The sequence below is a fragment of the Ambystoma mexicanum genome, chromosome 7p, assembly GCF_040938575.1.
Source record: "Ambystoma mexicanum isolate Mex_15411 chromosome 7p, UKY_AmexF1_1, whole genome shotgun sequence".
In the NCBI taxonomy this organism is placed as follows: Eukaryota; Metazoa; Chordata; class Amphibia; order Caudata; family Ambystomatidae; genus Ambystoma; species Ambystoma mexicanum.
This window is the reverse complement of record NC_090939.1, coordinates 320,567,749-320,588,443: the sequence shown is the minus strand read 5'-3', so window position 1 is coordinate 320,588,443 and position 20,695 is coordinate 320,567,749. Positions and strand designations below refer to the sequence as shown.

General features: G+C 42.7%; 1 protein-coding gene across 2 annotated transcripts in view; it reads right to left on the bottom strand.

Annotated features, from left to right (window-relative positions):
• The window catches only part of CYYR1 (cysteine and tyrosine rich 1), a 364,092-nt gene that overhangs the window by 39,151 nt on the left and 304,246 nt on the right, over positions 1-20,695 (bottom strand). For both annotated transcript variants that reach the window (XM_069636375.1, XM_069636376.1), the window contains exon 3: positions 3,897-4,054. In XM_069636375.1, the coding sequence (XP_069492476.1) occupies positions 3,897-4,054 (158 nt within the window). The remainder of the gene's footprint in view (positions 1-3,896; positions 4,055-20,695) is intronic.

The following is a 20,695-nucleotide window of genomic DNA, read 5'->3' as shown; positions in this document are numbered from 1 at the left end:
CCGACGACGACAATGCAGAGAGTCGCCCCTCGAATCGTCAGTCGAAATCCCAGAGTACCTCAGTTTACGAGGCTTGGTCACCTTACCAACAGAAAGCTTCTTCTTATGCTCCCGCAAGGCCTTCGATGTAATCGACTGGCAGTCTACACAATCATCCGTGTCGTGGTCCTCACCGAGGCACCAGAGGCAGGCGTCGTGCGAGTGTCAACGACATCTTGGACCCGCAGACCCGACACTTCTTAAAACCCGGCCGCGGGGTGGAAGAAGACGAAGACATCATGAAATCTTCACAAACAAACAGGTTCGAAGAACCAAAAGAACAGTAACTCAGAAGAACCGAGGCGCGCCGAGATCTCCGAAGTGAACACGTTCGCAGAACAAAATGGAACTGAGGCTACGGGCGTCGTGTGTCCTACTTATAACATCCGGTGACGTCGGCTTGACAGAGGCAGGTTATTTTGCCAACCCTTTTACTGGTTAATACAAGTTTATAACCAACACCATGCTTTGTGTCCGAGCCTTACTTCTGCACCCTTACAATAGGTAATCTCTGTCTAACTACATCTAGACTCCAATGTGATCACAAGACCACTTCACGTAATCCAGCACTAGGCTCTATTGTTGCCCTTGCTGCTGATGTCATACTTCCTTGTGGCTTCTCGCCCCCTCCAACTCCGCCTGCCCCCAACCACTGGCTCCCACAAACATCACACTCACAATAGCTCTGAAGTAAGTAGACACTCTGGCTGCAAGAAGCGATTTCCTTCAACTCACTAGGCCTCTTCCAGGACCCCACACTAGCAGACTCCACCAATGTTGCTCTAACATGAGTCTCCAACCCCTTCCTGTTGTGGGGATAATCACTGTCCAGCCAAATCTTGGCTCTGCTGGAATAACTAACCATGCAGTTCATATTTCATCACAATATTAGGTCACTCCCCAAAGGTTCTTTTCACCAGGAGTCTTAAATTAAGGGTAGGATAAGACAAAGTGGGGTACTGTTTAACAGTGCTAGGGCCTGGTAAAAGCAAAACACCCTGCTTTCCTTGCCCCAGACATGCATGTACATCGCACGTTAATACACACACACCATCTCCAATGCACAAGTCCTCAAAAATCACACTCACAGCTCCAGCACCCAAACACTCATGAAGGCTCATCCTAATTGACACATTCTGCAGAACTCCATGCTAAGGACGATCTCATCACCACAGAACCTGGATTCACCCTTCATAACAAACACCCCCTCCCTCCACATAGTTGATGTCCTTTGGCCCCCCCAGCAACAGCATCCAGCACATTAATCACATAAAGAAGTCCGAAGGAGGTCTCAAAGTCATTCACAGGACAACATGTATATGTACCCTCAAGGATCATTCATCAATCAAAACAACCCACGCACTGAAAACTAAAATACAAGTCATCTGACCCCAGGTGTTCAAAAAATAATGGTCATGAAACAAGTCATCTGACTGAAAGAAAAGATAGAGAAAACCCAATTGACAGGAAGAGGTCTCAACCCTGTAAACCCTTAGCTAAGTCCACAGGATGCTCCATACAACAACCAAAGAACGTAACTCTACAGCACAAATAGAAGCTTCTAAGACGAGGAGTCTGCTTAAGGCTGTCCAACACTGCATCGGTACCATCACCTGGCAGTACACAAATTAAATTCCATCAACTAGTTCTTGACAGACAATAACAACAAGTTAATTTGCCATCCAATGGACTACTGTCTACTCTGCCATGCATGAAAACTGCTAGAATTCAGGTCCATAACACTGGAAGAACTCACAAACATCCCCTCAGTCATCAAGGCCATCTCCAATGAAGACTACCTTGTTCAAGCCTCAATTTTGAAGATCGTAGGATCTGCAACATTATCAATATCAAACTCACTCAGGTGATCTTACCTGAGGCGCTGAAAACTGGCCACATCGTACACTTGCTAAAGACATGCAATAAACTATAATGACCCAGAAAACTACTGCCTCTCTACCCTTCATTGGAACCATCAGGAAGGAAGCCACCCCGATTCTAAATAAAACGATAATTCAACCCAATGCACTTCCAGATTAGCAGTCTGTTTTTTCTAATTCCAGGCAGACCACAGCAACACTCCTTGTTGGATCTCTCTGATCCATGTGTCACGGGTGACTACACACCACTGCTCAGCACCTTTTCCACTCTAAAGGAAATCAAGGTCTACGTTTGCTGGTTTGAGTCATACACCATTAATAAAAACCATCTCATCTATTTGGAAACCAGCATATCCAACAACATTGAGATTACCATCAAGTGCCACAAGGATTCATACGATCGTCAGTGATCTTTAGCCTCTACATGAGTCACTTGGGGCACTCCTTGGTGACGTGGCCACCAGAATCCAATACTATTCTTCTGATACACAGCTTTACCTGACTGATAATAGGGGGTCATCTCAATTCCCCCAAACACCATCAGTCCCCCCTCTTCCTAGCCTGGATGACCAGGGCTTGCCTGAAAATCAAACCCAAGGAAAACTGAGTTTGGCCTTCTTGCAGGCACTAGCAAATGTACCCATGTCCAGAAATGACTAATAAAGATGCAAATCTATAGATGCATCCTTCAACTAAAACCCAGCACAAAGTCCTTCATGAATGACCACTTCCTATAAACAGATAGAAAAGACAGACATTGTTGTACCAGTTCTTTCCTCTGCAGAATAAAGCCCTTCATTCATTCACCCCACTCTAATTTAGAATTGTCGTCTAAGCCCTGGGGCTCTCCCACCTGGATGGTGGTAGCATCCCACTTGCAGGTCTTTCGGCCAAAAACATGGCCCTGCTGAAAGCTGTCCAGCGTACCACCCCCCATCACAGAACTGAACACTTTTGACCACAGCACCCAAAGAATTTCACCGTTTGCCGCTCCAAGCCTACATCTCCTTCAAGATGGCCTGCAAAACGTACAAAGCGCAAAATCTACTACCCGCTCATATTGGTGAGGAGATCATGAAGGGCGAGTACAAAACTACCTTGCTAGTGAGTAAGAGGATGTTTGAAACCTTTACTCGTGATTTACTGCAACCGAGCATTGTTTGCAGTAAACAGCAAATACAAATTTCACTGTGCATGGCTGGCCTTTGGATGAGATAATAGCATCAAAAATTAAGTGCGCTTATGGTGACATGCACCACTTCATAGAAAGCACTGATGGAAAATATTTAGTCAGCCGTCACCATGGAGCAAGTGCATTTTTTCTTAGGCAGAGTATGTCATCTAAGGAACTCACCCAGCAGGTCGAGTGGGATTTTTAAGAATTTGCAAGGCCACTTCATCTTACCTCACTATCTCAGGATACCAAAACTACAAAGAGCCAAGAAATACCCAAACTGGAATCCAAGAAGTGCAAGAAGACTAGAAAGCAAGCTTTTTCCTGCTACACTGCCAAACTCTGGAACAAACGCCAGGCTGGCTCCCATATGCCTGCACTTCAGGAAAGAGCTGCTGACCTTACTCTTCACGGAATACCAAACCAAGGAATTCGGATAGTACACCTAGGACACTTGCTTCCCTAACTCACATTCCTCCTTATCTTCTATGCATCCCTACTACTCAAAGTGCTCCAATGCTTACTTTCTAGGTTGGCGCTATATGAATGACAAACATTCATTCTTACAATCTTAAAATTAATCTGCTTGCAATTGAATACTGGTGAACGTCTACCAATCATTCCAAATTGTAAACAAGAAAGGAATGCAAGACTAAACTAGTAACAGAATACTTCAACTTGATGCATTTTATTGAGAAACTCTGGCAACATGCAGTTTCATACTTTCACTGCAATACGTATATTATGGATTTTCAAAGACATGCTATGATCCTCCGAGCATGGTAGATGCTTATTTTCCTCACCAGGGTACCCACTAATGGCATTTATGTGCGTTGTTCGGATGACCCCCACTCTGGTGCCACGCGGGTTTTTCATGCACATGCAAATGCAGATTGCGAGTCCTGCAATCACTCCCATGATGAACACGATTCCAAACACAATGCCAGCTATCGCCGTCCCCCTGGAACACATGAAAAAACAGACATTGATTACCAGCAGAGAAACACCAGGTCAGTGTGCGCTAATTCATCTCAACATTCTCCAACACTGAGAACTCTCAATTACATTGCGTGTGAGATTATGCAAAAACATGGTAGAGCGCAGTAAGCATTCAGCAAGCAACAATCGAGGTAGACTGAGTCTCATGCAATTACTAATCGGAATAGTAAAACCTGTCTAATTATACCTCTAACAAAATTGATGTCACAGGGCAAAAAACAAGGCTGCAGGGATTCTGCTCACAGGATCGCGCAATTACCTAAATCGGACAGGGGTGATTTTCCACGTGATCATTCTTCTTGGCAAACCTAATACAACACTCATACTTTTTTCCCAATAAACACACTACACTACTCATGCTGCAGAGATTGCGACGTACAGAACAGTTAGATAATTATAGGTTTTTATTTCTATCCCTCCGCACAGAAAATAATACTCTTAATATGTGCAAATAATCATGTTTATTTTGTTTAATCTTCCTCCATTTTACTTGCAGTTGTTAGCTCTTTATGGAGTTTCAAAAGGGAGATGAAGAATTTGGACTAGCCGTAAGAGAGACAAAGCCATAATACCGAACAGTAGCACAGAGAAAGGACACAGAATGCTGGCCATCAACACAAAGTTACATTCTAGTCTGGGCGACACCTGGCCTCACTCTATAGCTTCAGTCTTTTGAGGTGGTTTCCGTGTACGCCTTCAGCCCCTGAGGGGCACACGGGCAGAGATTGGAAAAGCGAAAGCTCAGGTTTTGAATGAGAGGGAGGAAGAGGCGCAAGTACACGGATTGTGGAAGTTGTGGCATGGTTGAAAGGTAGGGAGCACTTGGAGGTGAAGACCAAGACAATGGGAAGAAGGTGGGTTACAAGAGGAACAGATTGAGAGATCCAGGATAGCATTGCAATTACCACGTGGGGAGGTAGGGCAAACATCTTTAAACAGATTCCTGTGGTAGTTAGTAAAAAGATCAGATATAGGGTTGGACTTTTTTTTGGGATGCAAAGAGTGAATAGATTTAAAATTCCCAATAACTGGAGAGCTACAGGAATCACTACTTTGATTTGCAATGCTTGGTTTCTAGGTTTGAGCAGAATGCAGCAGAACAGAACCTTTGACCTTAATGTTCATACTAGTTCTCCTTTTAGTTGCAGTCACTGCAACATTAAACCGTGCACAATTGTACTTTTGAAAGCAAAGGCGACTGCTATCAGGGTGCCCAAAATCTCTTGCATGGCCCGATTCGATTGGGCCAGCCCTCATCTGCTCTTAAAGTCAATACTTTTAGGCTGTGTGTTACCTAGGTCAACTGGTCAAATCCGTGGCTAGTTAATGTTCCCATCAATTGAACATCGTGAAGAAGACATGTTTCCTCACCGGAAGCACAGTTAATTCCATTATAACATCTTGGCAGCGAGTTCTATCCTGGTATGCTATGCTCAGGCTGTAAAGGATCAAGAATATGGAGGCTCCGAAGATCTTTCAATTTGGTCCACAAGAGCATATCATTAGTCACGCAATCCTTTGATGGCCAACATGTAGCTGGAGAATGATGCAAGCTAAGGTTATACTCCTTTATGTCCAAAAGTATTGTGGGACGAGAACAGAAGAGCCTTTTAGATTTGGGCTCCAGCTCTCTGGGCCACTACTCTTCCCAATTAGGTTTACAGAGGGTTTCATCTTCCTTCCATATTTCTGCGGAACCGGTTCACACTCTGGTTGTATGGTTAGATTCCACCGCATCTTTTTACAGGTCAACCCTGTGTTAAAGGATGTATCCAAGTAATTAGGAATACACCCTCCCCCCGACCCTTGCTCTCTGAACCTGCCAATGTGTTGGTCCTGAAAAGGCACCTTGCCATTGCCAGCGTTCACTACCAAATTGTGGTTAACCATTTCCACAACCCCTTTCCCCCACACCTATTGAGCCCATTTCACTGTCTGAATTTCTTCCCCCCTTGTTCTACTTCTTTCCCTTCCATTTAACTATCCTCCTTCACAAGCCCTCCACCCACCACTCCACTTTGGTACTTCCCTCCATTTTTTCATTGTCTTTCTTTTAATGGGGAAGAGTCAATTCCATCTCAGGGGAGGAGTTAATTCCATCATGATCCCCCTCCTGTTTTACCCTTTGCGCCTCTAACCCTTACTTAATTTTGATGTTTTTTTCCCCCATCTGCCTTCTGTGGGTGGTTTTTAACACTTTTTCTTGTGACCAACTTTACTGTTCAAGTAAGAACATTCTTGAACAATGAAGTTTTGGCCAGTGAAGAAATCATGTGCACTTGTTCTCAGAGGACAGGGCTGCGGTGAGTGGAGTGTCAAAGCAGAGATGATCCAGGATAACTGAATACCATCAACTTTGACTCATCTCAAGAACATGCCCCTAGCACAGCATTGTTTATTTTGGCCGTTCTCTTCCAGGCTCCGACACTATTGCAGCAGTGTAGATCGAACTGCCTGCCCATTTGCTGGCCAAAATGGAGACAGACCAAAATGTAGCCATCGGCTGGATTTACATTCAATTGACAGACCACACACGTCCTTTGGCTGAGCCATAGCCAACAAACCTGAGATTACAAGGACACTGGAGTGGAGCTCCATTTTTTGCAAAGCTTACAAACTGCCTGGACCAAAGAATCTTGCTTTCTTAGCCATCACTTACAGCCAGTAGAGGAAATGCACTCTGGATACTGGCACCTGCCATTCGCCTTGAATAAAAAAAGATTGAAGCAAAGCACCACAAGCTTTTGGTATCTCAGCCTGGCATGCCCTTGCTGTGGATATGACTCGCCTCTTCCTAAAGAATTTAATTTGGTACGGATATGAACATGCCAACATGTTAAATAATATTTTACTTTGCTTTTACATGACTATGTACATGGAATGGCTATCATTTAATAACATATTAGATAGTATGTACTTTGCAAGGTTTGTGCCTGCTCGTTTTATCTTCTGCACGTAGGAGATCTGATCTGCACATTGAAGATGTTCAGAATAAGCTCGGAATACAGTCTTTATAACTAACATTTTACAGAGACATGCACATATACCGAAACTTTTCCAACAAAACATTACGAAAAGGTATCTGGGGGTGGGGTAAAGAGTTCAATCTTGTGAGGAAACGGCTGGGGTGAGTTTTTAGGGGTGGGAAAATGAGGGATTGGCGGGGGACAGCCACCCCAAATAAAAACATGTTTATCGTTGTAAAATGTTCGGTATAAGTGCATTCTACATAAAATGTGTTGTTATAAAGACATGCAACCAATGAGCTCCACGTAATTCATTTCAATGAATCAAACTTCTTTAGAAAGCTTCTAAAAACCTGTGTAACACATCCAAATACATGTCTGCGGCTACCGACTCAATTACCTGTACCATGAGACCCTGCAAAGAAAATGCTTGGTTTTCAATGCCACGTAAAGAAATGCAATTATCCAAAACTGGTGAAAGGTCCCACTGTCTGACCTTCTTTCGGAGATGCATCCTATTCAGTTATGTATTATACAACAGCCTTGCAGTTTCACAATGTGGATATCAAGACGGGGGAAAGGAATGGGTCTCTCCTGTGCCTGAACATTAAGCCAGACAGCTTACACTTCAATCTTCCTGGGGGCTATATTCTTCCAACAGTGACATTTCATGGATATTAATATCAGCAACATACATATATTGATGCTGCTTTCTTTACACAAAGTAATAAGCACAGATGGATTAAGGGGCCACCATGGAACTCCCATCTCCCGATTAAAACGAAAGACACACCTAGACATCCACGCAGTGCTTTGCAGAGTAAATAATTCATGAATAATAAACAGAAAACGTGCCAGCTTTACTGCAGGTTAAAAAGGATCATGCAAAAAGAAAGTGCATGAGGAATTCTTTAAAAAGGACTTCAATTTCACTTTCATGCATTTTATTGGCGATAATAGAGGCATTCTGGGTAATATATTGGGGGTGGGGTGACTACCGATTTAAAAACGGCAGGGGTGGAGGACAGGGTGGGTTATATTAAACTGCGGGAGTGGGCAGAGCCTACAATGACTTCTTATGACGTCCTTAGCACTTAATTGTGGAGGAGACAGTTGAATAATGTTTAAATCTAGTTTGAAAAAAGAGCGATTCCAGTTCCTGGCTGGAAATCATTCCCGAGTGGTATCATTCCCCCTGTGCCAAATATGAGCCAAGAACCAGGCAGGGGTATAGACAGAATTTATTTATTTAAAGTATATGTTAAATTAGTAATTTTCTCGACTGGATACACAGCCACCTTCTCTGTGGCACCAAACAGAACTTCAACATTAAACAGGTAAATAGTGCTTGATAAAATTGAACAACAAAGCCCTTTTTTGATTTTTTAAAAACAAGTCATACATTACATGTACAATGTTTGACACATGGGGTTTCTCTGCACACTTGCAAAATGCTTGCAGTTTTGAAAACACATTTTGTAAAAATGCATGTGGCAAATAGTACTCTTCTGTTTAAAGGCCAGGTCTAGGCAGTGGGGACGGTTTAGGAATTTCATTTGGGGCCAAGGGCACACCTTTGTTTGAATACAACGTTTAAGGAGTGGTGACAGCTCAGAGTGTTTTGTGGTAAAGCACCTTTTAAAAGCAAGTTTAGGCAAGGGGTATTGGTTGGGAATTTCTCTTTAGAGACGAGGACCTTTTTGTTTTAAAGGCAAGATTTGGGAAAGGTGACTATTACAAATTTTGTTTTTGTGGCCAGGACACCCCAATTACTATGTGACTATAACAGTATTCCCACTAGGAGAAAGGGTGGAAGTTTCAAACTCTTTAAAGCCCCCTGCCCTTGCGTCAATCTATTTGGGAGTTAAATAAATTAATATAGAGTCAAATATGCTAAGGGTCTATACAATTTGGCCTCCACACACTATTAATGGAAGAATATTAAGGCAAGCAGATTACACCCACTCTCAGACTTAATTTTGTTTTGGGCTTGTTACTTACATGGGATTTCTCTGCTGGGTTTGGTGCACAGGAAAGAGCCAGGTTACAGGACCCTCTGGGATCTGGTCCTTATGCTTTGGTCAAAAGTAGGCACCGGCTTCTCTCTTTTTAGCTCCCCTCAGCTTTAGGCTTCTCCACTGGCGGTCATCCCAGGCAAGGTTAAATCTCCAGTCAGCTTTCTTTCAGATAATTTTTAGGCAGCCGTCCTGACAAGGTTTAGTTGAGCCCCCTTCCCTCAGTTTTCTCCACCAGGTGATATTAGGCAAGTGTCCCTGGAAGATTCTAGCTCCAGTCTTCTGATGGGTTTTTTAGGTAGCTCCACTGATGGCCAAGTTCTGCTGTCCTCATCACCCTTTCTCCATAGAGCAAGTCCTTTTTAAAATGTCTAAGCCACACCTCCAATTATTACAATTAGAAGGTGCCAGTTTATTGGTGCCAACTTTCTCATTGGAGGATCATTCTCTATTCTTCATCCCAAGAGCCCACCCCTCCCTGCGGATAGGCTAGGGGAGTTCTGCGATTGAAGTGAAGTGGAGAGGAACACCTCTTTGTCATTTACACATTATTTTTTAGTGGTTAGCTTTTTACCAAAAAACTCCCTACATGGCAACATTTTGTAATCTACCAATAAATGCCATGATATACAGATATTAATATTTCCCTCCTCATGACAGATCAGTAGAGGTTATTTTTATTTCGACACGCTATAACACTGGCGTGCTATGGTTTTTGGCCCTTTACACATAATATAAAATGTAATATCTGATACCTTATTTAACTATTCTACTTTAACAAGCCAATAGCTCTCCAAGTTTCAAGTTGCCAACATTTTCGGGGCAGTTAGAAGCACTTTTTTTGATGTAACTAAAAAAACTTAAAATTGCATCAGAATAAAAGTCACTTTAATACCATTGCCTGAAAAGTGGATTTAAAATGAGATCTGTCACAACTCTGTGAATCTCTCGGCCGCAAAATTATTAAATAAGCTAATATTTGCAATTAAAGTGAATGACCAAATTATTAAGATATATAATACTAGCAGATGTGCCCCTGCTTTGCATGGTAATTCCTACTTCAGTCTTAGTTTGAAGTATATTCAATGAACAAATATAGATTATGTTGCATGGTTGTTTGCATTACCCGAATAACAACGCATGGAGGTGGCCAGGAGTCATTTCTTATGGGGATTTTGATTTGTCATTGCAGGCCATTCCGACTACAACAGTGTTTGAGAATTGTATTGTATGGAGAGTTTCATTCGTACTGTCTGGCCCCCTTTGCCTACTGCCATCATTGATATACTATTATCCCGAAACCAATGCTTTGTAGTCATTATTGCTAATCTTACCTGTAGAAGCTAGGGTGAACAAATTGTCTTTGTTTTGAACTCTGGAGCAAGCCACATAAAGCAGACCATGGGAAAAGCATGAATCCCGCAAACCGACTCCAGCTACTTTTGAGTTGGAGCGTTGAGATTGCACAGCAACATCATTGGTGTCCCAATCTACAGCCAAGGCAGTAGCAACCTCAATATAAGTGCCATACATGTAGAGCTGAAGCATGCAAGCTTTGGGTGCCGATACCATATGTTTACAGCTGAAACATGTAAGCTTTGTACTGTTGAGATGGCATACATTCATCAGCTTCCATGGGAAATGTTTTTGTAATAATCGTGAGAGATTTGCCACGATGTGGCGGACAACATCATTGTGGACACTATTGAAGAGATGTGCACCGTTTTCTTTCACCAACATTACTACAAAAGCACTGTTTACTGCCACCCACATGACTTTGAAAGTGAGTGCCACTAATGTCAGCTAGAAAGCGGATAGTGTGGGAAGTTTAGGAAAAATGAAATGCTGAAGTTTACATAGAACTAAAGCAGACATAGGGTGCAAAGAGCCATATGGCATGGCTAAGCATTGCAGACCGCTTATATAAAAAAAGTCGACATTTTTTATTTTATACTTTTTTACATGGTTGACACAATGAAACCTACCCATGAAACCGACCCAGATGCAAATTTCAGGTTTGTAGCATGTTGGGAAGTATGTGGAATATTTCGAATAGACACAAATATATCCACAAATTTCCCTTTTATTTAGATTTAGTTTCACATCAGAGTTCCCATTTGTTGGTTTCATTACTTTTGAAATGCTCCCCCAAGCTCTGCGACCTAATTGTTGGTTCAGACTGCAATAAACCCACCAGCCTTTCTTCTCTTGAGGGTTGATGGACTGAGGAGATTTGTATCATGCACCAGAGGGTCTCTGACATCAGGAGGCCGTGCTGGCATCTCACATTTTGTTCCTGTAATCTTAAATTGACCACAATTTTGATTTAAGACTTTGCATTTTCAAGCATGTTCACCCACCCCTGGCATGTCTGTGTTAAGCTGGTCTGTCATACATACTTGGTGTGCCTCAGCCTCACAGAGATTTCCCTTTCAGATAAGGAGCCAGGCAGGCACTTGAGAATCTGCCCAACAACAAGAAGCATTTGTCTGTTTTAAGGAGATCCACGTGTTGCATCTGAAACAAAATAGCCTGTTTTTACTATGGCTTCTTTCCTGCAGCTCTTTTTATCATATATGTGGCGAACTGAAAGTAAAAGGGCTGCTGTTCATTTTGATCACTCACAAATGCATTTTTTATTTCCAGGATGGTCACCTGAAATGCAAGATTCTAACAGTTTTGTATGTTCCAAGCGAGGCCCATTTGAAATCAGAGGCCTTTCAGTTATGTCATTCTGGTGGTCATTAAACCACACACATGAGGGAGGGTGAGCAGCTGTTAACGGAGAGTCTTAAGAACAAGGATTGCAGAGGGAAGAACATTTGCCTATGGCAATATATTCCCACTACAGGCACATTGTCATTTGGTGGATGACTTCTGCGGTGGGTTTCTAAGTGTAGCTTGGTATTGTTGGCTCACTGAAGTATGGCTAGTTCCATTTCATGTAGATTTTGCCGCCATAGGGTCCATGTACAAAATTAAAAACACAGGAGGATGGGTGGGCTCCCTGGTATGCTCTGAATTGGATAGACAGGGAAGCAAACTAGGATCAGTATCTGGACAATGTGGCAAATGTGCTTCCTTCAGGTCATTGCAGGAAGAGAATAAGGACCTTCGATTGGATCAATCACGTCAGGACAAACCTGGGAGTGGAGTCTTTCTAGAACCAGAATTCTACAGTTATACATAAATTCCCTTATCACTATAAAAAAAGGCAGCAGGCGAAAATGAATCTAACACCATCATCCTGCTTGGCATGATGTAATTTACAATGACAAATAGACATCACTGCTATTCCTTGCCCCTTTTAGTAGCATTACAAATACTCTACAGGGAAGTGAAGATAAAGTGTAAAATAGCAATAATAAGCAGTTAAGGCACACTGCCTTTATTGTAAATGCCTGTGAATTGCCTGCTACATAGAATAATGTTATGACTAGTCTGCCATGGAGTAAGATTGAGTTCCTTGAAAACAAAGCCTCAAAGTCTTTAGTTCTCAACAAGAGGCACCAAGTTCTAATTTCTCGATCGCTAATAGAGTAACGTCTAACTTATCATCCACTCAATGTGTGGGCTGCATGACAAGTTGATGCTTCAAAAAAGGGAAAGTATCGGTTTGGTAAGTATTTTCTATAAGAAACTCAAGATGTTGATTGTACTTTGCGCTGGCCGCATGCACCAGCCTTATGGCTAACCCTGCACACATCATCGAAGTTTAGCCAGCAGAGATTAGGCATGGTTAATTTTCTTCCATTGTCAAACGAGCCACAAACTTCTGGGTGATTTGCAGGCATGCCAACGCTGTTGTTGCAAAACTAACAGGCACTGGATTCAAGAACAGGCAACACTAGGTCATGAGTGCCTACTTTAGCATTTTCTAATGTGTAACATTAACAATATATTAAATACCATTGACATCGTATGGTCAGCATTAATCTATTCTTCTTCATGAACAGGGTGTTTTCCTTCAATGCCACGAAAAACATTTTTTTTTGCTCAAAACTGGCCTTTGCCAACAAACTCTCAAACTAATGCCCATACTGTTATTCTATTCTGGCTGACTGTCAACCTACCAGTACAAAGTGAAGTAAAGCATGTAATGCAAAACATTTACCGGAAAACTATGATGAAATGAGCATTCACACAATCACTGAGGTCAAAAACATAATTGCAATGCATTAATCACACAACTGTCACAAAAAAAAAAACAAAAAAAAAAAAAAGAGTTGGGTTGAGAGAGAAAAAAAAATAATTGTCAGACTAAGTCAAGACTTGAAAAAAAGAACATTTGGTACCCAAAAGACATTTATTTCAGAACCCACAACAATGGTCCCTTATTCTGTTTGGTTTTGGGGGCCAACTTACATATTTAAAAGTAGTTCATTGCTATTATTCAAGGTGCCCCTGAGGACTATTTCAAATGTCTTCTTATGACACAACTCCTTTAGGTGGGAGCCTTTACGTTTTTCTTACTGATGCAGTGCTTTTAAAGTTTCTTATGCATTGCACCGGTCAGGTCGTCCTACCCGGATCAATTTGCCACAAAGCTTCTTCTGGATCCAAGGTCCTGCCCTGGGTGTAGTGAGGAGCCAACTTCTGACCTTTGTGGTCAGGCGATCCGTCAAACATGCCAACTCTTTGCAAAGAAGGATAAAATCTTTAGTCAAAATGGGGGGAGGTAGCAGTGGGTGCTGAAGAACCCACATTTAAAAAAAAGGGGGGTAATTGGAGGAAGAAGGAACACATTGTCAAGAAAGACCCATTTCAGGCCATTCGTCATTCTGACTTCCAATTTAAACATACTGATTGCAATACATTTTAATGCATTTACCAGCGTTCGATTTAATCTTGCCTACTGTTTTTTGTCCATGTACCCAACTGCACTGAAACAGAAGCAATATTGTTTTGAATTACAAGACATTACAAAATCATTTCTTGCCACCATGCCGAGCTCCCCAAGCCTGGTCATGGAGTGCACTGGTTGCCGCTTCTAATGAATTCTGCCTCTGGCAGTGGTGTGCTAGACAGATAACCTAACAGATGAGAATCCCTGGAAATGATCGCAGAAATATTAACACTGACCCCCGAGGCAGCATTCGTTACGCTGAAAAGAAAGACTATAAAACATTTAAGAACACGAGGGACGCGCTTTGCAATATGCAGATCCAGGAGACACAGCACACTGCTTTTATCAGCTTGTACCAGAGGCCAGAGACAATGCTGCCTAAATTTTCTTCAAAGGGAAAATGTGGCGAACATTAGAAGATACAACAGCTTTGCTCAGAAATGCTATTTTCGAAGGATAGTAGAAAATGGCATTTTTCTCTTTTGCATTCAAACTATTTTTAGACCCAATATATTTGTACATTCTTGATGCACTTGGCTTTTGACAACCGATGGTTAGATAGCCCTTCAGATCTTTATTTCCAGTGTTTAATATAGTCCAAGTTCAACATGCAGCTGGGTAGGAGCCGAAATCCAGTTTAAGGTTACATTTTACATTGGAAGAGGTTTAGCTCGAATTATCATCAACACCCACCAAAAGCATTACAATGACGCACATGCAGGCATGTTATGTGCACTGGTTCGGATGATAGTACCATAAAGCTTTTTGGTTGGGGGTAGGGTGTTAAAAGAAATCCAACATGCACCCAAGATTGTTTTTTCTATATTGAACGGGCAGCCAGGGGGCGAGGGTGCAGGCTGAGAGGGATTGAGGCACTTGAGGAGAAGGTCAACGGGTGGCACGGAGCACCTGGGCTGAACCAAGTGAAGAGGGTGTTTCGGATGAACTGCAGCGATTGTGGAACAGGCAGCAATTATTGAAATCACTGAGTTGAGGGTAGTGGCAGAGACGTACCGTGTGGGTCTGCCTGAGCCATTTAATCTTCCGAGGGCTGTAAAAGGAGAACACATGAAGTAGGCAATATTGTATAGGACAATTTAGTATTGGGAACTAGCGCCTGGCACACACACTCCTGGCTGCGTCTTACTTACCCTCTGATGTAAGAAGTTTATTTTACTTATTGGATATTTCTAAGGCGCCTATACAACAAATGGTGTTTCAAGGTGCCACAAGACAAATAAGAGGTGAGGAGGGGTGGGGGACAAGGTAGAGAGATAACAATAACGGTCATACTAGGCCTTGATGCATTCGGTTTGTGCAAGTTCAGTAACAAGAAGTGCGAGGGGGGCAGGGAGTGCAGGTTTGCATGCATGTGAAGAGCTAGGGTGGGAAGGGGAAGTGCAGGTTAAAGAGGAGAGAGTGCAAGTGAAAGAGGGGTGGAGGAGGGGGGGAAAAGAGGGCCACTTGGGCTAGGCAAGTGCAAGGGAAGCATGGGGTGGGCCCACATGCTAAGTGTGAAGGGGGGGCTGGTACTCAGTAGAACTCAAAGAGAACCAGGCAGCTAGTCACTGAAGCAGATAGGGGTGTTAGCAAGATAGGAGGAGAGGGAAGGAGGAAGAGAAAAGGAGGGTCTTCAGGAGCTTCCGGAACTTGCGTAGATCTGGCTCGAGCCTGAAAGGGGCTGAGAGATGGTTCCAGAGGGAGGCTCTTGCAGAGGGGAGAGAGATCTACACCCCCCCCAGCCACCTCCCCCCAGCTTCAAGAAGTGTCTGATATGCAGAGTTAGGACTAGAAAAACAAATGGCTCTAGTAGGGAGTTATGTAAGGAGAGGGAGTTGGATGTAGCAGGGTCCCAGGCCCCAGAAAGCCTTGTGGATGATGCAGAGGGTCTTCAACTTGATTGTAGCAGAAACCGGGACCCAGTGGAGATATTTTAGGGCTGGAGAGATGCTGTACCTGGGCTTGAGATGAAGGATATGTCTTGCAGTCCTGTTCTGCATTAGTTGAAGGGGCGAAGGGAGGACATAGGAAGATTGAGAAGGAGGCTGTTGCAGCAGTCCAGCCTGGAGAGGACAAGAGCTCTGGAGACATTGAGTTGCTGGGGGAAGGTGAGGAAAGGCGGCTGAGAGTGGGCCTTCTTGGCAAGCCTGTGATGTGAGGAGCGAAGAAGAGCAGCCAAAAGGTGACACCAAGGTTTTTTGCCTTCCTAGAGGGAGAGGGAAGGGGACCCATTGAGGGTGGCTAGAGCGAAGGAGAGTGCTGTTCTACCAATGAGAAGGATCTCATTCTTACTGGCATTAAGGCAAAGATGTTTTTGTTTTTTAAACAATTTTTATTGGTTTTTATTTTGTAACATAGTAAGTTACAGACTTACATATCCATTTACATTATACTCTGCATCAAATTGTGTCTGCCTGTTCCCCTTACCCCCCCCCCCATATCATCTGTTTCCAAGATCCAACTCTATATTACTCTGTTACTGGTCTCGACAGGCTGCCTCTTGCCAAACTACTGGTCTCTGCGTTCATCCATTTCTGGAGGTCAGCCCACCATACCCGTATTTCTGGCCCCTTGAGTGCTTTCCACCCCAGCGCTATTCGGCGATTTGCCAGTATGTATGCCAAATCCTTTAACTTACTCACATGTCTCGCCCTCTTTGGACTTGCAAAGCCCACCAGCAGACAGGCCCTGGGAGATCCAGTAACTAGGGTGATGCCCGCCCGTGCTAACGCTTGTGCTATCTCATCCCAGTATTGTCTAATCTTTGTGCAGGCCCACAACATATGAAACATATCTGCATTAATTAATCCACATTTTGAACAGGATTGTACTGCTGCTTTACTGAACTTGGCTATTTTGTTCTGGGTCAGATATGCCCTGTGGGTCACGTACAATTTAATCAACTGTAATCTTGCATTTCTTTTTTATGATAAGCCATTGCCCTTCCCCACATTTCATCTGTTAATTGTTCCTGCAATTCTGCTTCCCAACTGCACCTGGTCTGCTCTAGCACGTTTCCCAGCCTTGACATCAATAACTGGTATATTCGTAACACTTCATGTCCTCCCTCTGAAATATCATAAAGCGTCTCTATCGTCTCATCAACCTGTAAATCAGCCTTAGCATCCGGCTATCTCTGCCAAAGATTAATAAGGAGGCTTGTGTGTGTAAGGTGTTGTCCCTGATGTATCCTCCGCCAGTTCCATGACATTTTTGGGTATGCCTTCACTTACCACATCTCCCACCATCACCACTCCCATAGGATCCCAATGCTTTCTCACATTTAGTCTCAATTGTCTGTCTTCTTCCCTCAGTGTGACAAGTGAAATCTGGGAGCGTGGGGGGTGGGGGGGAATACGGTGTTGTCTTCCCCAGCAGCTTGCAAGCCCTATGCCACATTACCCTCCAGAGCCTCAGCAACAAAGGCAGGCGGAAGTCTCGAGTTTCGATTGTCCATATCACCCCTTTCATAAAGAATGGGGTGCTCGCTTTCTGTAGCAACTGTGACTCCTATGTCTGCTTGTCGGACAGCCATTTGGTCAAGAACTGCAGCTGGCTAGAGACAGAATATACTTCGAAATTGGGCACTTAATTTCTGAAGCTTCCTCAGTGCAACCTGCGCCTCGAATTATGCCACAGGAAGCTCCAACATATCCCATCCAGTCTCTTGAAAAAGGCTTTCGGGATGTTAGACAGGACATTAGAAAGCAACGGAGGAGTCTCGGGAGCACCACCATCTTCAACAATGCTGCCCACCCCATTAATGACAACGGCAACCTGGCCCAGAAAGACAGAGTTCTCAATTCTGTATACCACCTTCACCGTGTTCCATGTGCGCTCTATCTTAGGATCATGGAAAATGTCAACACCCAAGTAAATAAACGTGTCTACTGCCCACCAAATCACTAGAACCGGCGTGTGCTTGAGTTTCCCAAAATATCCCCTCAGGGGGAACAAACTCATTATGCCTAATAGGGCCTCATAGCGCTCCAACACATCCAGGATGTATTGCAGATTGGTGTTGGGATGCTGCAAGTACATGAACATGTCATCCACGTACAGTGAGATCAGATGCTGCCCCCCCCCCCCCTGGTGTAGCTATACCAGCCTCTAAATATTCCTCCCAAAGATAGACTGCCAATAGCTCCAATGCCAATATGAAAAGCATAAGGACCATGGACAACCCTGCCTTGAGCCCTTGCTTAACTGCCATTGTTCCAAAATCAGTGAACCTGTTTTGACCCTCGCTATTGGTTCGTTATATAGTAGCCTCACCCATTTGATATATGTGGGTCCCATACCAAACCTTTCCAACACTGCTATCAGCCAAGACCATCTGACAGAGTCTAATGCCTTGACTGCATCGAGTGAAGCCACTGCCAATTGCTGTGCGTTTCCTTGGGTATAATGTATTATGTGGTGTAACCTCCTTAGGGTGTTTGTGATATTTCTATGTGGAACATATTGTCATTATTACAAGACAACATCCCAGCTCTAAATAAGAAAACAGACATGCCTTTTTTAACCAAACGCCTTGCACCATTTTGCTGGGGACAGAAAACTTTACAATTGTCCCATACTGCCCTAGGTAGCATATCAGAAAAAAAAAAAAACTTTGCACTTGGAAGAACTACCATCACTTCCTGAACCAATTTTTCAAGAGCACTCAAAGTAGGAGCACTGATGTATCCCAAATGGACAGCACCCCAATGCAGTACCACTACATCTGGACTGTTCCACAAGGAGAAACTCTTACAAACTCTAACCATAGCCTGCATATTGGAACCAGACAGAGTTTACCACAAAACCTCCACTTCTTCAAAACCAACATTGGCAGCCATATCATACCTCTCTAAAACATTTACAAACAGATCTCCAACTACCAACACCCTCTCTTTCTTCACCTCTGCTATCTTCACTACACACAGCCACTCTTTCTACAAAGAACAACTTCAACACCTGATTTCCACAGTCCCCCTTCCATGCCAGGCATGCCGAGAAGCCCGATTCCTTCTTTTCAAAGACATGCTTTTACACAGAGAACAATTTTCTCTATCTCTAGCATACACAATCACCATTCATAAATCACAAGGTCTTACCCTAGATCAAGCAGTGATAGCTATTGGCAGCACAGTGTTTCAAGAAGGCATGAGCTATGTAGCACTGTCATGCCTATGTACACTTGAAGGACTATTTCTAGTCAATTTTGATGCAAGTAAAGTAAACGCTGATATTCCTTGCATTGTAGAATACAATAGACTAAGTGCACCCCATCTCAAAACCTACCCAGTTCCTCAAAAAGCAAAACTTTGTAAAAGAAAACTAGTTCACATTCAAATTATACAGGATCTCAAAACAATACCACCAAAGAAAGCAGCTGGTAAGTCATCAATTACCACAACCAAAGAAGGATACACTGCACAAACAAAAACAACTACCTCTTAAAAGAAAAAACATGCACTTCCACCAAAAGACTCAGACACTGAACTGTCTGGTCCATTCAAGTGTTCCAATACATTTACTTAAATGGGACAGACCAATTATGTTTGCAAATGTTAGTCCTTCACAGAAATGCAACCTCCAAGCCTGACAACACTTAGTGTTTCTGGAATAAGACAGGAATTGGACTACGGTGCTGGAATGGTCAGATTCACTATAAACACACAAGATCCACAAGAATTTCTAATGTACTTACTACAAGTACTGGAAAACAAAAACATACCTATATATGAAATCTTCCAGATTTCATACATGTGGAAACATACATGCACTCTCTGCAGCCATGTGGCACAGGAGAAAGTCCCTAATGAATGTGTTGTGTATGTATCCATATCAAACTGTGAATCCATTCCATTTCAGCAGCTTGTGCAAAATGCAAACCATGGCATATTATGTACTACTTGCAATTCCGATAATTGTTCCACCTTACAAATACAATCACATAGTGAACACGTAATAGTAATTCTTTTGCGTTACAATGCAGATGGTACCAAAAAGAACTGCAAACTGACTGGGTTCACACATGGACAATATCACTTGGCAAGAAAATCTTCACAACAGTAGGCATAATCTACCATGCAGGAGCCACAACCAATGCAGGTCACTACACTGCATACATAAAAAATAAATGTGGATGGTTCGAATTTAATGATACATCCATTACTCTAAACAGAGATTACCAGCAAATCTTGTAAACGCTTACTCAATGAGCATCTACAAAATGTCCTCCATAACTATTAAATCCATAAACTAATAGAATAAAGCAACAGCTATCCAACAGTGAAAGTATACATTCATCAACAAGAGAAAACCTGCTTGAAAACATACCCTTCAGAAGTGAAAAACTGAACAGTTGAATATGCCAACTGGTATCCAACAACAATATACATTTTTCTAAGGAAACCCTGCAACACTTATTACGTATAAAAAGACCCTCAACAACTTCAAAACTATCATCAGTTAGAGTATGCCAACAGGTATCGAACTGCCCCAAAATTCTGGAACAACCAAACAGATCTATGAAAACTGCTAAAATGCAACAAGAATTAAACAATTAGTAATAATAAATTGTGATTTAGTCCAAATATTAGAACTTTACACAAAACATTACAGTGTTCCAGAAAAGGTAATAAAACAGAATAAAAACACATCTTTCATAATTATACAAAGTTACAAAAGTACAAAACTTCATATTTCTTCACACTGAAGAATACATGTAAAATATTACATATATAAAATAGGAATCTCTAATATCTCTAATACAATTACACTGGTGT